Genomic DNA, 23009 nt, shown 5'->3' with positions numbered 1-23009 from the left:
GTCAACAGCAAGTGGCAAAAAGGCGCCCCGTGAGATGGACAAAAACGGGTGGATCCCCCCCCCCTCAAAATGAATTCATATTTAACAAATGCGTTATAGAATTCATCAGAATATTGTATTGTTAGTAATAATTAATTCACAAATTGTTTAGTGTGCAGAGGGAAAACAATTTACAAACACAATGAACATTTTATATCTTTTTTTTTTATTCATAATCGTCTATAGTTTTAGATAAAATACACTTGTTTTTTTTTTTTTACACAATAGTGCTGATAATTACATTACATTCACCTGTTTAAAGTGTAGGACAAAATTACATTTTTAGCCTTGCAATGGTGGTCATTGTTGATCTTTTTCCCCATCAGGGGCCAGTTCATGATTTTTATGATTATTTTTTTGTGTTACGGGCATTTGTGAGTTAAAAGTTAGCTTGCCGTGTATGGCCCACGGGCTCCCTGATTTTATGCTTTGTACCTCAAACTTCAAAACCCATACAAAAAAAAAAATAAAAAAAAATGCAGCATGGTCACATGAATTGCCCCACTGGGATAAATCAAGTTTTCTGATTGGGCGTGTAGTGAATCAATGACGTAAAATGACTAAACATGCTTCTCATACTGTAAAACCGACAGCACGTACGTACACGCCTCTCAAATTTAACGGATACTTGAAAAACTCTCGCCGTTACACACAAATGCAGACATCTCAGAAACATAGTACACAGATTACACTTCATGTACTGTACATATCTATCTGGGCGCTTAAGACCATAAAAAGCTCAATGATGGTCTGTCAGGTCCAAATAAAAAGACATAAGAACGACAGACAAAAACTGGAGAGAAAAAGTACATACCCTGTTGATTTTCAAACGCAAATATACTTTCTATATTAAAATATATTAATTAAAATATATTACTTTGATTTATTAGTAAGACATTTCAAAATTAGATCTAATTTAGTTTCTTTTTAAGGTGATTTTGGCATTTTTGCTATTGCACCGCCAGGAAATGTTAAAAAGTTTTAATCACGGGGAAATAAACGATTATCTTCCCAAATGTATATACCGGTGTATATATAGCGAGACCTTTTTTTAAAGTGAAGTGTTATATCGTTTGTTTTCATATTGCACCTGTAATTGTGTTGTGCCAAATCAACCACGACAACTACTTAGCATGGTATGCTAAAGCGTTAGCGTTTTGACTCTTTGTAGTTGATTTGCGTGTTTATTTTGTACATCCAGGCATTGACCTTAAGTATTTACAGGAAAAAAAAACAAAACCGAACATTGAAATAATATCTACAAACAGGTAAGAAAAAGCAGTAGGAACGTCTTTCTATATAAATGTCTCAGTGAATTTAAGTGCTAAACGCTCATGCTACCTTTTTAATTGGGCATTTTTCTCCTGAATGTGCAATCGTAATTCATTTGTATAAAGCGTAACGTAGAAAAAAAAAATCCTTTTAAAATCTGTTTAAAACTAGACATGATTCTTGGGAAGTCTCGGGTGCTTATTTTATAAAATAGTTGCACTTTCCCTGGCGTGTGTGCATGACAAACACCAAACTGGAGGTAATTTACACACACCGTGATTATCATCAACGCCCCCTTTTTTGCCTTTAAATTGACATAGGCCCGATAGTATTAAAAAAAAAAAAAGTGTCTAAAACGCTAAAAGAGTCTTGAGGTTCTACAAAAATAATACATTTTTTCCCTCCGTTTTCCCATTTAAAAACTAGTTTCCATAAATCTAGAGTTTAAAAATATATATCACGCTAATGCTAAGTGCAAATGTTGTCAGATTGGATCTGACGAGACTACCGATTGGATTAAGAACGGATGTTTCCAGACAGCTTCCGACCAAGACCCCTCAGTCGTCCATGTTTTTTAGCGCTAATCCTCAATACGGTTGCGGGTGAGCTGAGCTCATCGTAGCTGACCGAGAGGTGAGGTGCACCCTGGACTGGTCGCCAGCCAACTGTAGGGCACATCTACTACTCACAAATTGGGGATATTCGGCTTCAGGTGAGTTCGGGATGAACCCAAAGTAGTGATAGACCGATGTGGTTTTTTTCAAGGCCAATACCAATTATTAGTATTCAGTACGGAAGAGGATTAGGGACAGTGAAGAGAGAGAGAGAGAAAAAAAAAGGTTGGCAGGATTCTGCATGCTAAACTTTAGTGCTACTACTATTCTCACTTTAAAGTCAGAATTCTGAGAATAAAGTCAGAATTCTCACTTTGTTCTCACTTTAAAGTGAGAATTCAGAGATAGAAGCCTGTAACCGATATTTCAAGCCGATATTCAAAGTAAAAGAGAAAATATTAGTGTCAAAATATATATATATTTTTTAAATTACTGTATTTTAATTTTCAACAAATAAAGAATTGACAGATTTGTTTAAAAATGATTCTAAAAAATTGCAGGGAGCTTCCAGGGTCATCAGCATGTGTTAAGCTAATTAAAATGTAAGCAAGCAAATAGGTAACTGAAGTTTTCTACTATAAATAAAGTTTTCCAAAATGTCAATATAATTTCCTGATTTTTTTGAAATTTATTTTTAAATAAAAGTGTAGGGAGTTCCTAGTGTTAGCATAATTTTTTTATGAAGTGGAAATTTAAATAGATCCATAAATGAAAAGTTCCCTGTATCTTACTGAGCAACAAATGCATGCGAATGTAATTAATTTGGGGTTTTCGTCAGGGTTCGTAAAATGTTTCAACAGATCTTTGCAGTGAAAAATTGTCTGAATATGTTTGAAACAAGTAAAAACTGTCTGTAAACCCCTAATTCGCTACGTTCGCAAGGATTTACCACTCAGTGAGATACCAGCTTTAAAGGCCGATGCCGATATTTGTCAAAATGCCAAATATTGTCACCGATAATCAGCCAGGCCAATAATCGGTCTATCCCTAACCAAAAGTGTTACAGCGAATTTATTTTGGGTTCATCCTGAAATTTCACCTGACCGACAGACCCTGTACCCACAATTTTTCGTGAGTATCGTATTCAGTGGACAAAAAAGCATTTCACACTCACAATACCAGCTACGAATAATTTTGAATCTTCAATGAACCGCTCGTATGTTTTTAGAATTTGGGAGGAAGCCGAAGCCGAAATGTGAGGCAGATATGCTAACCGCTGGACCGCCGCGCACCAGGCAAAAAGACATCCAGTGTAAATCTGGACCGACCCGATCCGAGTGTCATCGTACCACCAGACATGAAACGCACAGCTCGGAGGGTCCGATGCAGTCGTCGTGGCAGAAGGCCCCGCAGCCTTTGCACATGATCATGGCCTTCAGCCGGCAGTAGCACTTGGACTGCGCGTCCTCCATGCCGGCGGCCTCCATGAAGGACGGTTCCGCCGGAGGCGCGCTCCGGTCGCCGGAGTCAGGAATGGTGGTGACGGTCACCGAGAAGGACATGACGCTGGCCGCGTCCGGCGCGGTGGCGGCGCGGTTCAAAGTGTGCGGTACGGACACGCTGATGGTTCCGCCGTAACGGGACGAAAGCGATTCCTGATGGATGGACATCCTCGGGGTTGGGAAGGCAGACGGTCGCTGGTGGCTCGGGTCTTTCAGTGGGAGATATGGCTCGGATTTTCCTTGATTGGAGAGTTGCTTATGACGTGGGGAGTTCTCAACCGTCGCGTTTGCCTCAAATCCCGGTTCGGTTTTAATGTCGTGACAAGGCAGGAGGTTCCCCGCTTGCTCAGATTTGCTAACGGACGATCCCTGCTGCTCAAACGTCCCCTCTCGCGCCGACTCCTGGCCGTCCGCCGTTTCCCTTTTCAGACCGGCCACGTTGGGGGTGGCGGCCTGGTGAGACCGCTTGCTCTCGGACCCACGGCCGTACGTAGACACGTTGAGGAGATAGTGTCCTGACATAGCGGGCCTCGGCGTCCTCTTGCGGCCCAAGAAGCCGACAGAAATCCACGGTTGGTCCTGATGCTCCTCACCGCGCGCCGCTTGATGTTTGGGTTGCCTCTGCTGGACTTTCCTCTCTATCACCGTCTGTAAAATCTGCTCCTGAGTGTCTTTGTCAAGAGGTTCTTTGTGATACCTGGTGGAGTCGGAGAGGGCCCAGCCGGCGGTGTTGCACTGGTGGTGCTCGGGTGGTGCAGATTGAGGTGTCTTGCCCTTGCTGGAGTGCACACCCGACATCTTGACCTCCACCTTGGCGAGCGGTTTTGGGAGGATCTGCTCCAAGGGGACTTCTTTTCCCTGCAAGAGCCTGGTGACCAGCGGGTTGTTTTCAGGGATGTAAGAGCTGGTCCGGGTTGATCCAGAAAAGGTTTCCTGACACTCTGGTCCCGAGTCTGAACAAGTCTGCGCGCTAACTGCTCCAACGTCCTGAATATTTAAGTGACTTGGACTGAGGAAGTCCTGCGGGCAAGAAGGAGGTGTGCTGATGGTGTTGACCGCTAACCTGGCAGAGGCGTGCGGAGATGTCGGACCGGGACCCGGGGAGGGTTTCGTCAGCTCGCCACTGCCTGCAACTTGCCCGGACCCGGGCACGGCACCCCTGGAGGCTGCGGCCGCCGCTGCTCGCTGCGCCCGGGCGAGCTGAGCTTTGGCTTTGATGTCTGCCAAAGTGCGAGCGCCGGTACGAACCGGGCTGCCCGTGGAGGCAGGGAGCGGCGTCCTGGGCGACACTTGGCTGGGCGACTCGGGGATGGGAAGAATTCGTGACACTGGTATCTGGAATGAAATAAACAGTCAACAGAAAGTGAATTGTCGAAATGGTTGATCCAAATATGTATGACTCTCGACAAGCTCCAGATCAAATAAGACCGATGTCTGAATTTGGCAGTGAACTGCAATACAAAAATTCTGGCAAGAAGCAAAGCAATGTAGTACAGTACCACATTTAATTTTGTAGCAGATATTTTGTGGGCTGAAACACATCATTTGGCCAGATAAGAAGAATGCTACGGCTCTCATGGAAAATCATAAAACGACCGGGGACAGGCAGATCGTCGTCTTTGCCCAAAATATCCGCAACTCGCGACCCTTTAAAGAAAATGACTTCTTCAATAAACATGAGCGTTTCCATTTTCACGCAGCCTCGGATCCCGTCATTTCACATGTAACAGGATTAGATTTGACACATGGATAAAAGTATTTGCATGTAAACAGTAGGGATAGACGATATTCCGCATTTTCGGCATCGGTCATTTTGAAGAATCCTACGCCCGATAATAGATGCATTAAAAAAAAAACTGTTAACTTCAGGGAACTAATTATTAAAATTTTCAGGGATGCTGCTGGCTATTCACCTTCTGTTTTTGTTTGAAATTAAAACTAAGATAAGTAAAATTTTAATACAGTACATCAGATATTTGGACATTTTGGAAAACTTTAACAACTGTAGAAAACAATGGGAAGCTATTTACTTGAGTTTTTATTTCACTTTTGAAAATATGCTACTGCCCCTGAGAGATCCCTGAACTTTTTAATAGATTTTTAAAACAAAGATGTCTATCGATTAAATGTTTTTTTTTTTACTCCAATCAAACCCTAAAAGTAGTTCAATAAATATATTCTTAAGAATTCAAAAAAAAGTTTGTATTTTTTTTCAAATTTTGATGCCATTATTTTCTATTGGCTATCAACGTCCTTGACTGCTAATAATCGGCATTGGTATCGGCCCTGAAAAAAAAAACATAATTGGTCTATAGCTAGTAAACAGTGGCCCTTTGACATTGAAAAGGCCTTTTCACTTTTTGCAAAATGCACACTAATTAAATACAACTCTGATCTGAACCAACCCCTTAATAACCAAGTGTATATTTTGGCATTCTTATTTCTTTTGTACAGGTTTAGTGCTTTCGCTGATGTGAAATGAATAAAAAGAACCTTGATAAAGTAAGCAAACAGTCGGAAGATTTATGTGCTTGTCGCGAGAATCCATTGAGGCTGCTTTAAATTCAAATCTACAGCAGTAGCAGGCTAGGTTTCAAAGACATAGATCAAGTGTGTTTATTGAATAGCTGCTGAGAGAAAGAGCGATGAGGGAAGAAATGGGCCGGCATTGAGAGGCATTTCAATGAGGCCCTGCGTGGTGACACTTCCATCCAAGTCGTGTTTCCAAATCTTAAGCATTTCCCTCCGTGATTGGCGGATGTCTTTGAAAGATCTTATAGTCACGGTGTAATAACGCTTCCGTGTATTCAGAAAAAAAATTGGCAGTGCCGACAATTGTGAATGTTAAACCTGTTCAATATTTACGATGACAAATTAAAGATGTTAAATATCGGTGTGCTTGTACACCGGTTAAACAGTACAGATGGTTTCGACATATTTTAGCATTAGTTGAAACTTAAGATTTTTTTTTTCACCACTTCGGCTTTGGCGCAACTTAAATATTTTTTAAAAAATATATAATTAATGTGATATAAGTCAAGTCGACATTGATTGTCTGATGATGTCATTTTTTCACTACATCAATTACAGTCAAAAATCTACATTCACCACCTACAGACTAGCGCTGGGTTAAAAAAATAATAATAATAATCCATATTGAATCTTTTTGAGCCTGATATCGATTCATAAAACCATGAATAAAATTCTTTCATATCTTTTTTTCCCATAAATTCATAAGAAAATCGAATTTTAAAGGCTGGATTTTTTTTTTGCATCTTACCGTTTTCTTGAAATTTAGAATTTAAAATGATGAAAATATTCTCAACTCATCCTTGCTGATGTCCATGTTTGTGTAACACTTGGTGATTATAACGCGTGCTACTTTCATTCATTTATCAAATCATTTAACCAGTTACTGCCTCCGCAAATTTTTATTTGGAATTTAATGCTTGTGGAGTTTTTATCATGTTCTTGATATTTAAGAATTGATGTTCCATAAGTAATCAATATCGGATTGAACTGAAGTGAAGAAAATTGGGGGGAAAAAAATCGAAATTGAAACAAACTGAACTGAGCTCATGATAGTATTTAAAAAAAATAAAGTCTTGCTTGCGAGCTTGCCACTGGGACAGGTGGGCAACATTTGCGCAACTTGGTCAAACAGGGAAATCTCTTCTCATTGTGGGTGGGAATTTGCAGTGTTTGGAAATAATCAGGGACGTTTTGGGGTGCGGTAGAATAATTCCCCGCCCTCCTTCCACTTTGATAGGCTGAAAAATCATGGATGGCTTTTTTCCACTTCCCTGCTTCTCCCTCACTTACCAGGACTGCACATTCCGAAATATAATGCAATTTCAATCAATTCGGTCTGATTTCATTTAGCTGCAAAACCTGGTTGCGGAATAGTCAAATCAACACGTTGACTGGTGTGTACAAGCCACAGCGCTTCTGGCAAAAGATACCCTGAAACATATTCCTACCTTGAGTGGCGGAACTCTCTGGTTGGCAGCCGAAGTAGGCGTCGCCGGGCTTGGTATGGATGATGCTGGAGGAGACACGGAGGAGATGGAGGACACGGAGGAAACGGACGATATCCGCTGTCTTTTCTCCGGTGTGGCCTCATCCTCCGTCTCGCTGCTTGTCTTTCTTTTCTGCTGTTCCGAAGCTGAAGCGCCTTCCGGCTCAGCCTTGGTCTCTTCAGGCGGCTTAATCCCAGATGTGGGCGGATCCTCTTTTACCTTCATCCCAGTTTCTGGCAGCAGACTTGCGGTGACAGGAGACTGGGGGAGTTCCGTTTTATCCTCTTTCACGCTCGGCTGGGTCTGCGTCTCGGCGGTGGCGCGTCGGTTGCGCTCCTTGGGTTCCGGCCTCAAGGTCGGAGCGGGCATCTTACGGTCCTCGGCCTTCTGAGAGCGCCTGGTCTTCATCAGCTCTGGGATGGCGAGAGATTCTTTCGGAGGAGCTTGCGTCTTTTCTTGCGCCGCTGTGGACTTTGAGTCTTTGACCGCAGCGCTGCCGTCGGTCAGGCTGCATTCCTTGGTGACGGCTTGTCTTGGCAGACGAGGCTTGGGCTCCCATTTTAGATCAGCTTTCGTCATCTCTTTGGATTCCTCAAAACTGAGCCCAGAACTACACAGGGAAAGAAAAAAGGGGGTGGAATAAATAATAAACAAGTCCCGAGCTACTGTCGCAAGAATCAAGCAATTCAAGTCATGTCATTGCTTGGGTTAAGCAAGTCAGAAGTCGAGTCATACGATCTGAATTGGTCTCTCTGCACTCAGTATCAGATTGGTTCGCTGTACTAACACACTCACAATCATATTTTAACAGTTTCAAAGCCAGTCTCTGTATTGTCTCTTTATTATCTTCCCAATGAAAAGGACTTAAATAATGTCTGACAATCTATCGGTGAGCTTAACTGCAAAGTTAGCGTAGCACAAGTGTTATTTGAAATTAGAGTTCATAGTTACCTCTGAGTTGCAAACCCGCCATTCTCGTTCCTGATGTTATCAAAAACATAATCGCTGAATCCGAGTGTAATCAATTTTTGAAGTTCCCTCCCTGATACTTAAAAGTCAATGTTTACCCCTCCAGCCAATCACAGAGCGGAGGGCGTGTCATTGTAGGCAGGCAGGGAGGAGGAGTCCGTTTTCAATGGTTTGTTTACAAGCAGAAAAGGGAAAAACTTTGGACCATCCCTATAAGTCAAGTCTTAAGTTGAGTCTGTCAGAAGTTGCGCAAGTCCTAACATGGCTCAAGTCAAGTCAGGTGGCTCAAGCTCTCCATTTCTGCTACAGGTAATAGATTAGAAACAAAATTCCTTCCCGATGGTCTCCGTTTCAACCTACTTTTCACCGTAGTAGCTCTCAAAGAAGGCTTCTTTCCAGTGCTCAACTTTCTTCTCCTTCTCGATTTCCTGGCGCATTCGCAGCTGCAACTCCGGAGTGAATTCACCTGGTGAGAAAAAAAAAAAATTCTCGGTGACCATCTTTTCAATACTAACGGGATGCTGTCATTATCGGCGAGGAGCGGTTGCGCTGACCCTCAGCCAGCCGTTCCTTCCACGACTGCGCCGCCGACGTGAAGAATTCGTTGTTCAAAGCCGAGCTGGTCACCTTGAGGAGGCCGCCGTCCGTGCAGGCCTGCTCGAGAGGAGACGCGCGTCAGTCATCGCAAAGCGCTACCGTGCAAAATGCTCCGAGGCACCTGCTGGTCCACTTCGGGCAGAAGTCGCAGGAGCCTCTGCTGGCAATCCGGCGGCAGGACGGAGAAGGTGTGCTTGTTGATGATGGCCCGCAGGTTGGTGTTGACCAAAATCGAGTCTGGCGTCTCCACGTCGATTTTGCACCGGTTGCGTTTCAGGTGCCCTGTAGAGCAAAAAAAAATAAATTGATTAAAAATTCAATCAAAAATAGTGCTGTCACTATCGAATATTCTTAGAATCGATTAATCTATCGATTCATCAATTGATTAATTGACTAATCTGATTCATGTGTAAACACGACATTTCCCCCCCCGATTACTGTTTATTAAACCGGCGATTGGTGTTTATTTCGTACTTGTATTCTAAATAAAAAAAGTTCAAAGTAAAAACTGGTGTTTGCTACGGAAGAGGATTTAGGCCAGGCTGACTTTTAAGTGAGAATTCTGATTTAAACTTCCCCCCATAATTCATAGCTCTACATCACAAAGTCAGAATTCTCACTTTTAAGTCGGAATTTTGATATTGAAGTCAGAATTCTCACTTTTAAGTCAGAATTTTGATATTAAAGTCAGAATTCTCACTTTTAAGTCAGAATTTTGATATTAAAGTCAGAATTCTCACTTTTAAGTCAGAATTTTGATATTAAAGTCAGAATTCTCACTTTTAAGTCAGAATTTTGATATTAAAGTCAGAATTCTCACTTTTAAGTCAGAATTTTGATATTTAAGTCAGAATTCTCACTTTTAAGTCAGAATTTTGAGATTAAAGTGAGAGAGTGAGAATTCTGAGATTCAAGTCAGAATTATCACTTTAAAGTCAGAATTTTGATATTAAAATCAGAATTCTCACTTTTAAGTCAGAATTTTGATATTAAAGTCAGAATTTTGATATTAAAGTCAGAATTCTCACTTGTAAGTCAGAATTTTGATATTAAGTCAGAATTCTCACTTTGAAGTCCGAATACTGAGAATAAAAGTGAGAATCCTGCCAACCCTTTTTTCCCCCCTCTTCACTCGCCCTAATCCTCTTCCGTAGTTTGCAAATGTCTTATTTGGATTAAACAGAAGATAACCAGTCTTCTTTTATGAAAGACTACAGTTGATATGCTAAACATCAGAGGATTTGGACAATTTTAAATAAAAAAAACAATTACTCGATTATTAAAATAGTTGTCGATTAGTTTGATAATCAGTATTCTTCAGACATTACCTGTACTGAGACGACCCGACCGCTGAGAAACCTTCCTGGGTCCAACGGGGAGGCAAAGATCTGTCGGTGACATCCGTTAGCAACACGACACTATTTTGACACCGGGCTATAAAACGGCCGATCCTTGGCGTACACCCACCAGTCTTGGCGCTGATGTTGTCGGCCATGTCTTTGATGGTCTTCAGCAGCAGCCGAGAACTGGAAGTGGCTGGCATCGCCGCTTGCCTGCGTTGGTTCCGCTGCTGCTGCTGCTTCAAGGCCTGCAAAGCAAGAGCAAAGTCATAAATAACAATCGTAAAGCGTGATAATGTGTCAGCGGGCGTAACAAGCTTTGAATCGGTCCCTCTGGTCACTCGCCTCGCTTGAACGGCGAAATGGCAAAAAGGCTTACGTAACGCACGTAAATTGCACGAGTTGGAGCTAAAATGTCCTGAGCGGCACCGATGGAGTGAATTACGATGCGCACCATCGAGTGAAAGCTCATTATGAAACACACACACAAGCAGCAGAGAGGAAAAATGCTGATTAGGTCAATTATGAGGACACTAAAACTCGACTGTGGGCATTTTTGTTTTCCCGTACTGAAACAAAAGTGATAAGTTTAGAAATAATGCCTTCATGTATACAGTCCCCTTAAAAGCATTGGAAAGGTCAATTTGTGTTCATTTGGGTTTCAGATCAAAAGATGAATATGAAACATAAGTTCAGAATTCCAGCTTTCATTTCATGGTATTTACATCTTGATGTGTTAAACAACTCAGCATCGTTTGCATGAGCCCACCCACTTTTCAACTGAGCAAAAGTATTGGAACAGACGATATTAAATCAAATGTGCATTGTGCCGTTTAACTCTTTGACTGCCAGACGTTTTCAGAAACGGGTTGTCCCCACTGCCAGCCGATTTAAGCATTTTGAGTGATCTTTCAAGGTCCACAGAAAATGTTGTGTTTGGACTATGGAAACACACATACTACCAAATGAAAGATTGGACTCTCAGCTTTCATCAGAAAAAAAAGTTTGTTTCTACCTTATTCCGTTCTTCAGTAATCAACAATAGAAAATGGTTACTTTCACCGAAATTCTCTGTTTTGAAACAAAAAGCGGAGAAAAAGAGCTTTTTGTGAAACGATGTTATTTCATGCACTCTAGTGAATTGTACACTTCTTTTTGTCCATGAATGATGCCACAAACACCTAAATAGTGCTTTACTTCTGTAAAACGCTTTCACCAACAATGAAAAAGTGTTTTTTGATTGCAAAACACGTTTATTTCCATTCAACAGTGTAACAATTTGACAAAACAATTTCGCAAACTATTTACAAATGTGTGCAACTGTGGTACTACTTACAATTATGTGGATGTTTCAAATACAGTTTTTCCTTTTGTAACGCTCTCCTGCGTGCAAGGAGACGCCAGGACTCGCACAACAGTTTACTTTCACTTTCGCATTGGTCCGTTTTGCGTGCAAACATTACACTTTCTTGACGGCCTTTTTTTCCGGGGAATAAAAAGCAAGTAGCAGACTGTACACACTTCCTCCGATGAATATGCATTGGACTCGGGGCACTCTCCGTCGTACGATCGAACGTCCGCCTGTGCGTGCTCGGTTATGCTCCGCGTTACGACACCGTCATAGCCGCCGCGTCAGCGGTTCCAATTTCGCCGTCAAGCTCGGATTCACCTTCATCATCATCGAGGATGATCACCGTCGTCATCAATGTACTATTTTAGCGTTGGTCGATGCCTTTCGTCTTGTAAGTGTAGAGCTGCTTGCAAACGCTCGCCATTGCCCGTTCCCTCCTCCATCTAGCTCCATCTAACGTCTTCTACTGCCGCGTCAATGCTTCCCAACCACGGAGTCACCACCCTCATCTTCAATTTTTTTGCCTCATTTGAAGTCATGTCTTCGTTTGTCAACTGTGGCTGTCGCTTTAAGATCGTGCACGTGCTCGCAGGCGCACCATGAACGAGCCCGACCGGTGCCGCAGTTGCGCTTTGGGCCAGAGGTGGTCGCGAGGAAAAATCCATTAACTTAAATGTTTGCAGAAATGTTGCGCAATAGTTGACGACATACAAAAAAGCATTCAACACCCTGGATTGCTCATTGTGCTAACTTTGATTAGCATGTCTGGCTTTTTACTGTATGATAGCATTTAGGTCGCGGATGTTTGATGTGTAATCAATTGTTTAACATGTCCGTTTTACAGCAAACTACAGCCGGGAGGGAAAACTTGAAGAACGTTTTGCCTCTTATAGGCAGATTATAAATACAATATGGCGCAGCAAAAATATGATGTGGAACAACGCACATATTTAAAAGGTAAAAAAGACAAGTGCATAACGAAAATGTCTTTCGTATAGCCAGGCGAACAAAATGATTACGCCGCATCCTTGCACAAGAAAACAGCCTCTGTAAGCCATTCCGTTTTAAATGACATTAACAGTGTTTGCCCATTATAGTTTGGGGCATATTTAAAACTACACGTTCTGAAACTTTTAATATGATGTCAGACGGTAATGAAAAATGCCCACAAATGTTTGAAGCTGTGATGTAAGCGTGTTCTTGCTGCTGCATAAAAAAAATAAAAAAATAAAAAATCCAACGTCAGCGCGAGTCGGCCCTTGACAAGTTGACACCACTGAAAGCGCTAAACACTTGTGAATTGCTGAATCTGAAAAGAAAACACACTCCTCACTAATCCGCCCACCTGCTTGAGAGCTTTCTTGCTGTGCTTCTGCGAGGGCGAGATGAGTTTGGCGGCGGCGACGGACGGAGACGAGCAGCGAGGCTGCGGCGACGTCGGCTGCTTGGAGGCAACTGTTGAGACACAAAACACAGATGTTACAAAATACACTTCCTGAGGGCGGCGCGCCCACGCTACGCAAAAAACGCCGCCCTCTTTTGTTTTGATGAAACTGAAACCACGGCAGGAGCACAAAAGACGCGCAGGTGGGATTACCTTGCAGACAATAACCAGAAATAAAAATGCTCAGTGGGACCATTGTTTTGGAACAATCTCTGCAGACCTATTTTCCAGTAGAATCATTTTTTATAGTAGAACAAACTAATGTCGCTATTGACATTTCAAGTGCAAGATAACATGTCACTTAACTCAATTGCTCCCAAAAACATATTTATATGTATTTTTCATGCTAGAGCATACACAAGGCTTTGATGCAGCCTCTAAACTAAAAAGAACGCTTAAAGCAATGGTAGTTATTACAAAAACGGCCAGCAGGTAGCAGCAGAGCAAAAGAGATCAACCAGGGCCATGTTGAAAAAAATGCTCTTTCCCCCACTGTTTTAAACAGATTTGTGAATAATGATGAAATTTAGCTATATTCTAATGCTGATTGCTGCAAAATTGGAAACAGATAGAAATATATATTTTTTCCTGATGAAAGAAGAGACTCTAATCTTTTTTTTAGTAGGTTCCATGTTTTTATAGCACTAGAACACAATATTCTGTGGGCTTTGCAAATTAGTCAAAATCCAGTAAAACAGCCGGGAGCAAAGGGGGTTGCTTCAGTGAAAATGGCTGCGAGGGCATGGGTTAAGATTGGATTTGTTTAGAATGTGTTTTCTGCAAAATCAACAGCAGCGCAGAAAGTTATTAGGTCAAAGTAGCCTCAGATTATTTAAGTGATGGATGTCGCTGTTACTAAAAACTTAAATCATGTGTCTCAAACTTGAGCTGATGTCTCATAAATGTTCCAAAATACCTGACATGATAGATAGATAGATAGATAGATAGATAGATAGATAGATAGATAGATAGATAGATAGATAGATAAATAGATAGATAGATAGATAGATAGATAGAAAAAAAATTCAACTCATATAAAACTATAAAAAAAAAACATGCTATAAAAGATGTAAAATAAATATCTACACGTTAAAAAAAATAAAAACATCTAAGATGATGATTTTTTTTCCTAAATACTTAGCGATGCCATGTCCTTGTCCTGCATATCGTTCCAAAACCACCCAAAAATTGTTAGTCTTATTTTTAGTCCGGCACTCGCAGATTTTCAGATTTCTTTTGCCAGTTGACCGTTTCCTGTGACTGTTAATTACCTGGTCGCATCCAGCGCCTCCTCCTGCCTTCCTGAGGGCCGCTGTTGTTTTCTGAGCTCCGCGAGTCGGAGAGGTTGTCGCTGCTCTCTTCCGATTCTTCCTCCGACAACTCGGTGGCCACTTCTGAGATGTCCTTCTTCAAAAGAAAAAAAAAAACACACGTGTTGGTTGCGGCCCGCTGTGCTTTCTTTGTCCTAGTGTAGCCCAAACGTTTAAACTGACCTTTAAGGTGTAGACGCCCATCCTGCCCGGGACTTTGTAGAAGATGCCCTCCTCGCCGCGGGAGTTTGTGTGCAACATTGCGTTCAGACATGCTAACGGCGACGTTCCACTGCGGAGGAGGGAGTAATCGTTAGCCTTGTTTGTTAGCTCACTAATTGCTTTTAGCACACTGCCACAATATCAATACATAAGAACAACATGCTTATTAAAAAATTGTTTTTTTTTTCTTTTTGTCTGTGTAAATTGTCTCAAATGGGTAAAATGACTTGGGCAATTTTAGTAAAAGCTAACAAAATGCTAACATTTAGATGAGTTGACAAATTAATTTATCAGTGCTATTTGAAGGATTAATCCACAAGTGTTTTGCGTTTGGGTTTTGTGTCAGCTAGTGGTATGCAGGCTCCCTCTAGTGGCTCGATTTTATTTTTTAACCTAGTAAGCAGCATTGACCTACTGAAAAAAACAAACTTGTATACTTTATTTTCTGATCAAGACAACGTGTTTTAATGCATCAGATGGCTCAGTCTTCATGCAAAATAATATAGGACAGACATTAATGTTAGTAGAAGTCCTCCCAAACAGTGAGTTTGTTAGATATGTGGGGTGTTCTTACCTTCTGGATGAAAACAGTGACAATGATACAGGAAGGAGAAAAATAGGAATGAAAACAATTAGAAGTGTATTTGAGATGACAGGAAATGAAAGAAAAAAAAGATGAGGTGAAGATATTGACGACAGTGGTTGAAAACAGATATATTGTTGTTGTTTTTTTTTTGTTTTTTTTTTACCTTATTTCTTTAAGTCTTTCTCTTTGGATCACCTGCAAGATTTCTTTATGGCTCATGGGGGTGTTGGGGTATTTCTCCAGCACCTGATACATGGAGAAAAAAACAACATGAATTTATCAGGTACGCCTGCACAAATAGTATAAAACCTGAAAGGCATTGTTTTTTGGGGGGAATTATAAATCTGTGCAACGAACAATGCAAAGACCAGGAAACAAGCCCTTGAAAAGTACAAACATTTAAATGGTAAAGTACAAAACCAAGCACTGTATTGAAAACAGTAAAATAGGGAAGTAGAAATAAAGTACAGATAGTTTGGTCCGTGACACCAAGCACCTCAGTCTGGACACGATAGTGGTCACCATGTTGGAGGTCGACACATTGTTTAGTTCCACTGTCACCAGAGTACGAAAATAGTGAATGAATGTGCGGCGTTTGGCTTTAGCCATACAGGTGCACTCAATTTGATTTTCAGGATGAGAAGACTGAATGTCAAGGACTGATCTGCAAAAAACTGTTTTCTCTATACTATACTCTAACACTTTAATCTTTGTACATCTAATGGTTAGTAGTATCCCAGTGGTAGGATAGGTTAGAAGAGTTCTGTTTGGACTACTTTTCTGTCTTATCCATCTTACCGAGCTCAGATCTCGACCTCCAACATGGCGGACAAGTGACTACCGATCAAGTGATCAGGAGCCATCTATTTACTGGTTGGAATTACTGCTGTAGGTGATGTAATATTGTTGAGCACATGCTGCTAGAATTCAACTTTAATGGTCTGTGCAGCCAAGCTTTTAGCTAAGCAAATCTAGTGTCAGTACATGATAATAACTTGAGGTAATGCTAAGAAAGTCAGACGCTGCTGTGTTTTGACTCTTTAGCACGCCGAGCTAACTGTCATGAGCAATGTTGACGCGTTCTAGTGTCACTATTTACATATAAAACAATGACATTACCAGCATTAAATCATACACGATAGCGCGTTTTATTGTGCTTTTGTGACATTTGCATCATGTTTTAGTGACAAAACGTCGAAACTTCGACGTAGCTTACTAGGCTAGCTGGGTTAGCTCCCGCGCCCCTCGCGCCGTAAGTCGACTCAACTCCTCGACACGCGAACGTACTTCGTGTTACGTACATAAACAACTTTATTGATAGAATTTATGGTGACACCCGGATAATGCCACACACGGGCCATGCTATGTGTGTGTGTGTGTGTGTGTGCGCGTGGACGTTGTAACACAAACACAAGTGTCACTCAAGTGGGCGCGTTGGACGGCCACATATGACATATTTGTACCGTCTTCGCGGCTTCCGCCCACGTCCGTCCTTTCTTCTTCTTCTTCTGTCGCTCCCTCATCGTCGTCGTCGTCGTTGTTGTGCAACGCTCGTCTTCAGTTGAAATGATGATGTCGTCGCCGCCACCGTCGCGTAGGCCCTGCTTTGTCCGCCATGTTGGATTTTACTGTAAGAGGGGAGAGGGCATGGGGTCACGTGATCAACACTGAGGAGGTGACGTCATACTACTGTACATGTGTCACTCTCGTGACTCAGCAACTATTCCCACGCTGCTGCGTGTTATATTGTCAATATGCGTTATATGTGTTATACTGTATAGGTATTCAATGTATAATATGATTTGTTTAATTAATACTATTGCCAGATAATTTAAAAATAGTGGTTGATGAAATGCCTATGAAATGCTACTGATATTTATTTACTATCATTCTTTTTGCCTTTTTTTTTTTTTAAAAAGTTGAAGGCACATTCAATTTCCCCCCACACATCTTTATTTTCCACATTGAAGTACAGTACAATCAATTCACTTGTCACAATGTTGCCAATGTAAAAAAATAAGGCAGCTAAATAGCCAGTGCAAGCCTTTCTCTTATAAACCACATTTTCCTCACAGTTACAGTAGCAAGCGACACACGTCACCACCACCAATACTCCCAAAAAATGCAAATGATATACAAAAACACAAAAGCTTTGGCTGTGCTTTTTGCTGACGTCCGCTTTGTTATAAAGCAGCAATTACGGTAGGTCCTCATGCTTACTGGCGCTGTTGTCACACGCTAAGTAAATACAGCCGCACGGGGCCAAGTGCCACTCAGGGGCCGGTCTGAAGTGAAGCCTCAGGTGCGAGATAGGCGGCCGAGGAGGGTCTGAGTCTGTGACATGGGCTCTGACAAAGTGACGTCAAGGCGGTGGAAGACGCGGATGCTGAAACACACGCCGCTTGTGGTGCCTGGTACCTGCAACGCGCAGAGAATGTATTTTCTGGAATAGTGTTGTGCTCACATTTGATTTACAAAAAAAACCACTCATTTTTATATTTGTGTATATAATATTTTAGGGAATTTATTCATTTTTGTTTTGGGGCATTTCTTAGCAATTTCTGTTTCTGCAATAATGGCGATGATGATCACATTTACTATTATTGTTTTTTTTTTTTTTCATTCTTGTTATTACACTAAAACCATTCAGCACGGCGATCTCACCATGATCGCGATTTCCTGACCCGCGCAGACGACAGGGTCCTCTCCCGGGCGGCGACGTCCGACGGGGCGTCCGGCATGAAGCTGGGGGAGAAGACCCTCTCCAGTCGAGACCCGTGAAGGTTGACGGTGAACATGGTGGGCGGAGACACGTCCAGCTCCAGGAGCATGATGTTCTCAGCCTGGTAACGCACACACACACACACACCAGAAGGAGCAGCACAATGTCTAATGAATTGAAGCAAAAATGTGTGACAAAAAGGTTGTTGGTTTTTTCATTAAAATACGCATTACAAAAATTTTGAATGCATGGAATTTTCCTTCTTTCAGACTTTTGAGGTATTGTATGATATTATATTTCAGATTTTATCTCTGCAAGCTGCAAGCACGGACCTGATATCTGGACGGGGCCCCGGTTGCCATGGTGACAGCGGCTTGGGCAGACTGACTGGTTGGACGCTTGCATCCCACGGCGGACAGAGGTCTTCTCTTCACACGAGTAGCCGTGCTAGCATGTAAGACGAGTGATGACACTCATAAGTAAAGTAAAGTAAGTTCGTGAGTAAAGTAAAGCAAAGTAAGTAAAGTAAAAAAAAAAAAAAAAAGTAAAGTGAAGTATGTAGACAAGAATGTAAAAGTAGTGAAGGAGCAAGAAAAGTAAGTAAAATAAATAAGTAGAGTGAAGTAAAGTAAGTATGTAAGTAAATTAAGTCAAGCAAAGTATAAGTGAGTAAAGTATGTGAGTAAAGTAGAGTGAGCTAAAGTAAAGTGTGTGTTCGTAAATGAAAGCCAAGTATGTAAATAAGCGGATAAAGTTATTAAGTAAGTAAGAGTACAGGAAGCAACAAGCAAATCAAAGTAAAGCAAACTAAAGTACAGTAAATTAGAGTCAATCAAAGTAAGCAAGAAAGTATGTAGAGTAAGTAAAGTATAGTAGAGTATGTAAGCAAGTAAGGTAAGTAAAGAAGCAAGTAAAGTATGTGAGTAAAGTAAGTAAGTGCTACGTAAATCAAAGTATGTAAGCAAGGAAAGAAAGTCTTAAGTAAAGTAATTAAGTAAAGTAAGTAAGTTATTCCGCACCCAGTACAGCATGTATTTTCCCCGGATAGCGCTCTCGTACCTTTCCGACGGGATGGCCGACATCAGCCTCCAATGATCTTCTTCACTGTCAAAGTGAAGTCTGTTGATCGTCTTCTTCTTTTCGGCCGGCGGGACGAAATTCTCCATCAGGAGGGATCTGCCAATATATTAGGTACAGGCGAGGTCATGCTCGTTCGGGGGCGAACGCCATTCAATCGTAATAAGGTGACGTGCCACAATAGCCGCCGCCCTCACTTGTATTTGAGCTCCCGGGTGAGGTCGTCCTGCGTCTGCTCCAGCTCCTGTCTCGTTGCCACATGCTCGTCCATCGCGTCGCGCGTCTCGGCCCATACCAGCTGCAGTTTAGTGTACAGCTGCAGACAAAAGAGTTGCATCGACAGTAGGCAGGAAATCAAGCACTGGGATCTGGACATTTTTTTTTTTCCTGAAAATAAAAATTTCAAAGAAAATGCATGTTAAGTTTTGAAAAAAATACATATTTTTTAGGGGGAAAAAATTCTATTTTTGGATTTAAAAAATGGTATGTATTTTCATGCAACGCATGCACCTGACTACGCCGACAGCTGATCATTCGTGAGCGTTCGGACCTTCCTCAGCTTCTTGGTCTTCATGTCCACTTCCTGCTGCAGGGAGGAGAAAGTCTCCCTCATCTCCAGCGTCTCCTCGTCCTGCAGCATCACCTGCTGCTGCATCTCCCGCTCCCTCCGGATCTGCGGCAAAAAACGTCCGCTCGGTCACTCGCTTAGTCGCCGGCGGACGTCGGAATGAGAACTTTTCTTACCTGCTCGGTGATCTCCTGCCGCTTCTGTTCCAGCAACTTCTGCTGCTCGTTGGTGTGATCCATGATGGTCTTGCCTCCCTCTAACAATTTGCTCTCCATGGCCTGGCCACAAACATACGGCGCGTCACGCTTGGATTTTGTCCATCCCGTCCTCAGCCTACCTTGTACTTCTCAATGATCTTCTCCACGGCTTCCTGATCCCACTGGCCGTCATCGGTTTTCCCGCCAGAGTGGCGCCACTTCACTGGGGACCCGTCGCCAGCTTCTCCCTCCTCCTCTTTCCAAAGCTGCGTGAGCTCCCTGCTGAGTCTCTTGCTGTCCCGCCGCCTCTGCCGCCGCTCCCTGGCCAGGGCGCCCCGCTCCTCCAAGAGGGCCTTGAGTCTGGCGATCTCCCTCTGGAAGTCCCTGAGGAGGGCGGCCTCGGGGTCCTCGTTAACGCGAGGCTTGTTCTTGATGTTCTTAGCCCGGCCGGCGTACCTCAGCGTGGCCAGGGATTCGTGGCGATCCCGCTCCGAGGGCCCCACTGTGGCGATCATGACCGTCTTGGCGTTGCCGCCCAGCGAGTCCTGCAGGAGCCGGGTGAGTTTGGAGTCCCTGTAGGGCACGTGGCCCCCCTTGCCGTCCGCCAGCGCCGAGATGACGTTCCCCAAGGCGGAAAGCGATAGGTTGATCTTGGCCGCCTCGCGCAGGCGGCAGCCACGGGCGCCGGTCCGGCTCTGGCGCTCGCTCCCGGCCAGGTCCACCATGTTGAGGCGCCCAACGCGGACAGGGTCCTCGGACTCGGACCCGCATTCCACCGTCACGGCGAAGATGGCGTGCGAGCGTGAGCTATGCCGGTTGGCGTCGGTGGAGCCCACCGAGCGGGATCGGTCGCCCAACGTCAACAGGTGGTGCATCTCGGCCGGGTCCTTGGTGACCACCCAGGACAGGTCCTTGACGTAGATGCCCTCATCGGGGCTTTGCTTCAGCTCCAGCTTTCTGCCGCTTTCCACTAAAAAGAGATTAAAAAAAGACGCATGCCTGTGAATTTTGCTAGCATGTCTACAAGTGTTGCTGCATCGTTTGAGTTCAATTTTGTGTCCTTAAAAGTTTATAATTAATTATCGTAAGGTTGATGCTAGTTTCATTAGCTCCTTTATGGTGTTTTGCAGTGTGTGTTAGGATTAAGCTAGTAGACTTTTGCAAGACAAATGAGGTTTGGCTAAATACATGGTATGTATGTATGTATGTATGTATCTTTGATGTTAAGTTTGATAGAAAAATCTGATTTAAAAAGTCAGATATTTATGAGAATTCAAGATTTTTTTCTAGATTTTTTTCCTGTATTTTAAATTGTATATAATTTTGAATTAGAGAAAAATAATTGTGTATTTTGGGGGAAATAAAAAGTAGCATATATATGTTTTAAATTTAAATATATAGAGTATAGATAGAATTTATAGAAAGAGGTCAGATACTGTTTATGAGGAAAAAAATTAGCATAATTTTTCGGGTAAAGGGAGATATTTTTGAGAAAATTTTGTTGTTTTTTTAAAGAAAAAAATGGATGTTTTTAAGATTGTTATGAAATGAGAGAAAAAAAATAATTGTACAAAGATTTTTTTAAACCATATTTTAGAGAAAAAAAGTTGTACATTTTATGACAAAAAAAAGTAATTGCGAAAAATTCAATATATGAAAATTCATTTTAAAAGCCAGGTGAAATTTGCATATTTGAGAGAAAAATGTAGAAAAACTCACATATTACAGAATTAAAAATAGCCTATATTATACAATACATTTTTGAAATTTCAAAAGTAAAAGTGTTTTTGAAAAAAAAAAAAAAGTTGTATATTTTCAAAAACGGTGCTTAATATTTCTAGAAGAACATATATATTTTGATTTTATATACATAATACATATATTTTAGAGGGGGGAGGAATCTAATCTAAAAGAAAATAGGCCTATACAGTATCTACATTTTTGTTTATATCTTCTATGGGGGGAAAAAATACTTCTTCTTTTTTTTTTCTTTCTTTCTTTAAATCACCAAATAGTGAGCTCCGAACACAGCCACAGTCGTAGGACTTATGTTCCATTATCCTTGATCCTTACACAACAGGTCCCGGATCTCCTCCTGATAGATCTCCAAGTACGAGGACCGGACCAGGTACTTGTGTCCCCGGGTGCGGGAGATGTGTGCGAAGATGTGATGGAAGGCGTTGGGGATGACGCCCCGCTTCTCCGGGTCGGCCGGCACTCCCCTCATGGTCCACGTCTTCCCCGTCCCGGTCTGTCCGTAAGCAAAAACCGTCCCATTGAAGCCCAGCAGAACCGAGTCCACCAGGGGCCTGACTGCGTCGTTGTACACTTCGCACTGGGTGGACCTCCATCCGAACACGGAATTGAAGGTGAACTCCTTCGCGGGCTCGCCGGGTGGCGCGCTCGGGTTACGGACGGAGATGCGGCCCAACTCGGGGTTCACTTCCAGGATGGAGCTCCCCTTCTCGGCCGTCGCTTCCTTGTTGCTGGGCGGCCGGCAGCGGACCACCACCCGGACCGACTCGCACGTCTTCCCCTTGTTGGACATGGTGAGGAAGACGTGGAGGACCGCGCCTTCTCTTCGTTTTTTTTGTTTTTTTTTACGGTGAACGTGCGCAGTTGTGGCCGCGACGCAGGCTCCGCATCCCGGCTGAGGACAACACGCGGGTGTCAACAGCAGCAGCTGCGGCACACGCCCTGATGAAGATGATGACGGACAATGGCAGGCTAGGGAAACACACGTGACTCGCCCACGGCCAATTACGTCACAGCAACACGCGCCGGCCACTTAATTCGGTACACCAATAGACGACACCAAACAAGATAGTCTTGTAATATATTTCTTGCATTATTTTAGCCGTTTCCGTTCTAAAATTGGTTGCTTAAAATGTAATTGATGTTCTGAATTTGTTTATCACAAAAATAATTTGATATTTGTAATTGAAATATGACCCTAACAAACTCTCTTTAATCAATACATTGTAAATAAATTAAACACATTTTAATTAATTGAACAATTTTATATTACATACAAAGTAACAACTAAACATTTAATGACATTTTAAAAATGAAACAATTTTACATAAAAACAAGCTTAACTTTACGTATTTGATAGATTTTTTTTCCTTACCACTTTTCATTTGCCAAAAGGTCGAAGGCCAGTTTGAGTTTCTCCCAGTTGCAGATGAACACAAAATTAAAAAAAAAAATCCTGTTTTTGCTACATCATATCTGAGGCTA

General features: G+C 42.3%; 2 protein-coding genes and 1 long non-coding RNA gene across 4 annotated transcripts; 1 reads left to right on the top strand and 2 right to left on the bottom strand.

Moving 5' to 3' along the window:
• Positions 1-184: 184 nt before the first annotated feature.
• asxl2 (ASXL transcriptional regulator 2) lies at positions 185-16827 on the bottom strand. Of its 2 annotated transcripts, none has more exons than XM_077562654.1 (12): positions 16669-16827; positions 15369-15451; positions 14581-14689; positions 14359-14494; positions 12989-13098; positions 10420-10540; positions 10281-10340; positions 9074-9234; positions 8910-9009; positions 8716-8821; positions 7348-7996; positions 185-4702 (listed from the first exon to the last, which is right to left on the bottom strand). In XM_077562654.1, the coding sequence occupies exons 1-12, from the start codon at positions 16726-16728 to the stop codon at positions 3206-3208; spliced, it is 3192 nt and encodes a 1063-aa protein (XP_077418780.1). In that variant the 5' UTR covers positions 16729-16827; the 3' UTR covers positions 185-3205. The 2 variants fall into 2 exon arrangements, with proteins under 2 accessions (XP_077418780.1, XP_077418781.1); XM_077562655.1 differs by having other exon boundaries at positions 14359-14491.
• LOC144049857 (uncharacterized) lies at positions 16030-22933 on the top strand. The gene is made up of 4 exons (XR_013293722.1): positions 16030-16093; positions 17856-18051; positions 18230-18381; positions 21850-22933. It is a non-coding gene; the product is annotated as an uncharacterized LOC144049857 (long non-coding RNA).
• On the bottom strand, positions 17136-22507 carry LOC144049840 (kinesin-like protein KIF3C). Its single transcript, XM_077562657.1, has 9 exons — positions 21843-22507; positions 19910-20739; positions 19749-19850; positions 19555-19677; positions 19202-19320; positions 18987-19103; positions 18260-18374; positions 17870-18048; positions 17136-17623 (listed from the first exon to the last, which is right to left on the bottom strand). The coding sequence occupies exons 1-9, from the start codon at positions 22315-22317 to the stop codon at positions 17479-17481; spliced, it is 2205 nt and encodes a 734-aa protein (XP_077418783.1). The 5' UTR covers positions 22318-22507; the 3' UTR covers positions 17136-17478.
• Positions 22934-23009: the final 76 nt, after the last annotated feature.

Source organism: Vanacampus margaritifer, chromosome 1 (genome assembly GCF_051991255.1).
Source record: "Vanacampus margaritifer isolate UIUO_Vmar chromosome 1, RoL_Vmar_1.0, whole genome shotgun sequence".
NCBI lineage: Eukaryota > Metazoa > Chordata > Actinopteri > Syngnathiformes > Syngnathidae > Vanacampus > Vanacampus margaritifer.
Note: the sequence above shows the minus strand (reverse complement) of the source record. Positions and strands in the feature narration are given on the sequence as shown.

Coding starts and splice junctions, on each gene's coding strand:
- asxl2 (XM_077562654.1), bottom strand. CDS start 16,728: ATGAGGGAGCGACAGAAGAAGAAGAAGAAAGGACGGACGTGGGCGGAA. Junction 13,099..14,358: donor GAGGCGCTGGATGCGACCAG/GTAATTAACAGT, acceptor GTGTCTCAACAG/TTGCCTCCAAGCAGCCGACG. Junction 9,010..9,073: donor TGCCCGAAGTGGACCAGCAG/GTGCCTCGGAGC, acceptor CCTCTCGAGCAG/GCCTGCACGGACGGCGGCCT.
- LOC144049840 (XM_077562657.1), bottom strand. CDS start 22,317: ATGTCCAACAAGGGGAAGACGTGCGAGTCGGTCCGGGTGGTGGTCCGC. Junction 19,104..19,201: donor ACCCGGGAGCTCAAATACAA/GTGAGGGCGGCG, acceptor ATATATTGGCAG/ATCCCTCCTGATGGAGAATT. Junction 18,375..18,986: donor TCGGCCATCCCGTCGGAAAG/GTACGAGAGCGC, acceptor CTTACATGCTAG/CACGGCTACTCGTGTGAAGA.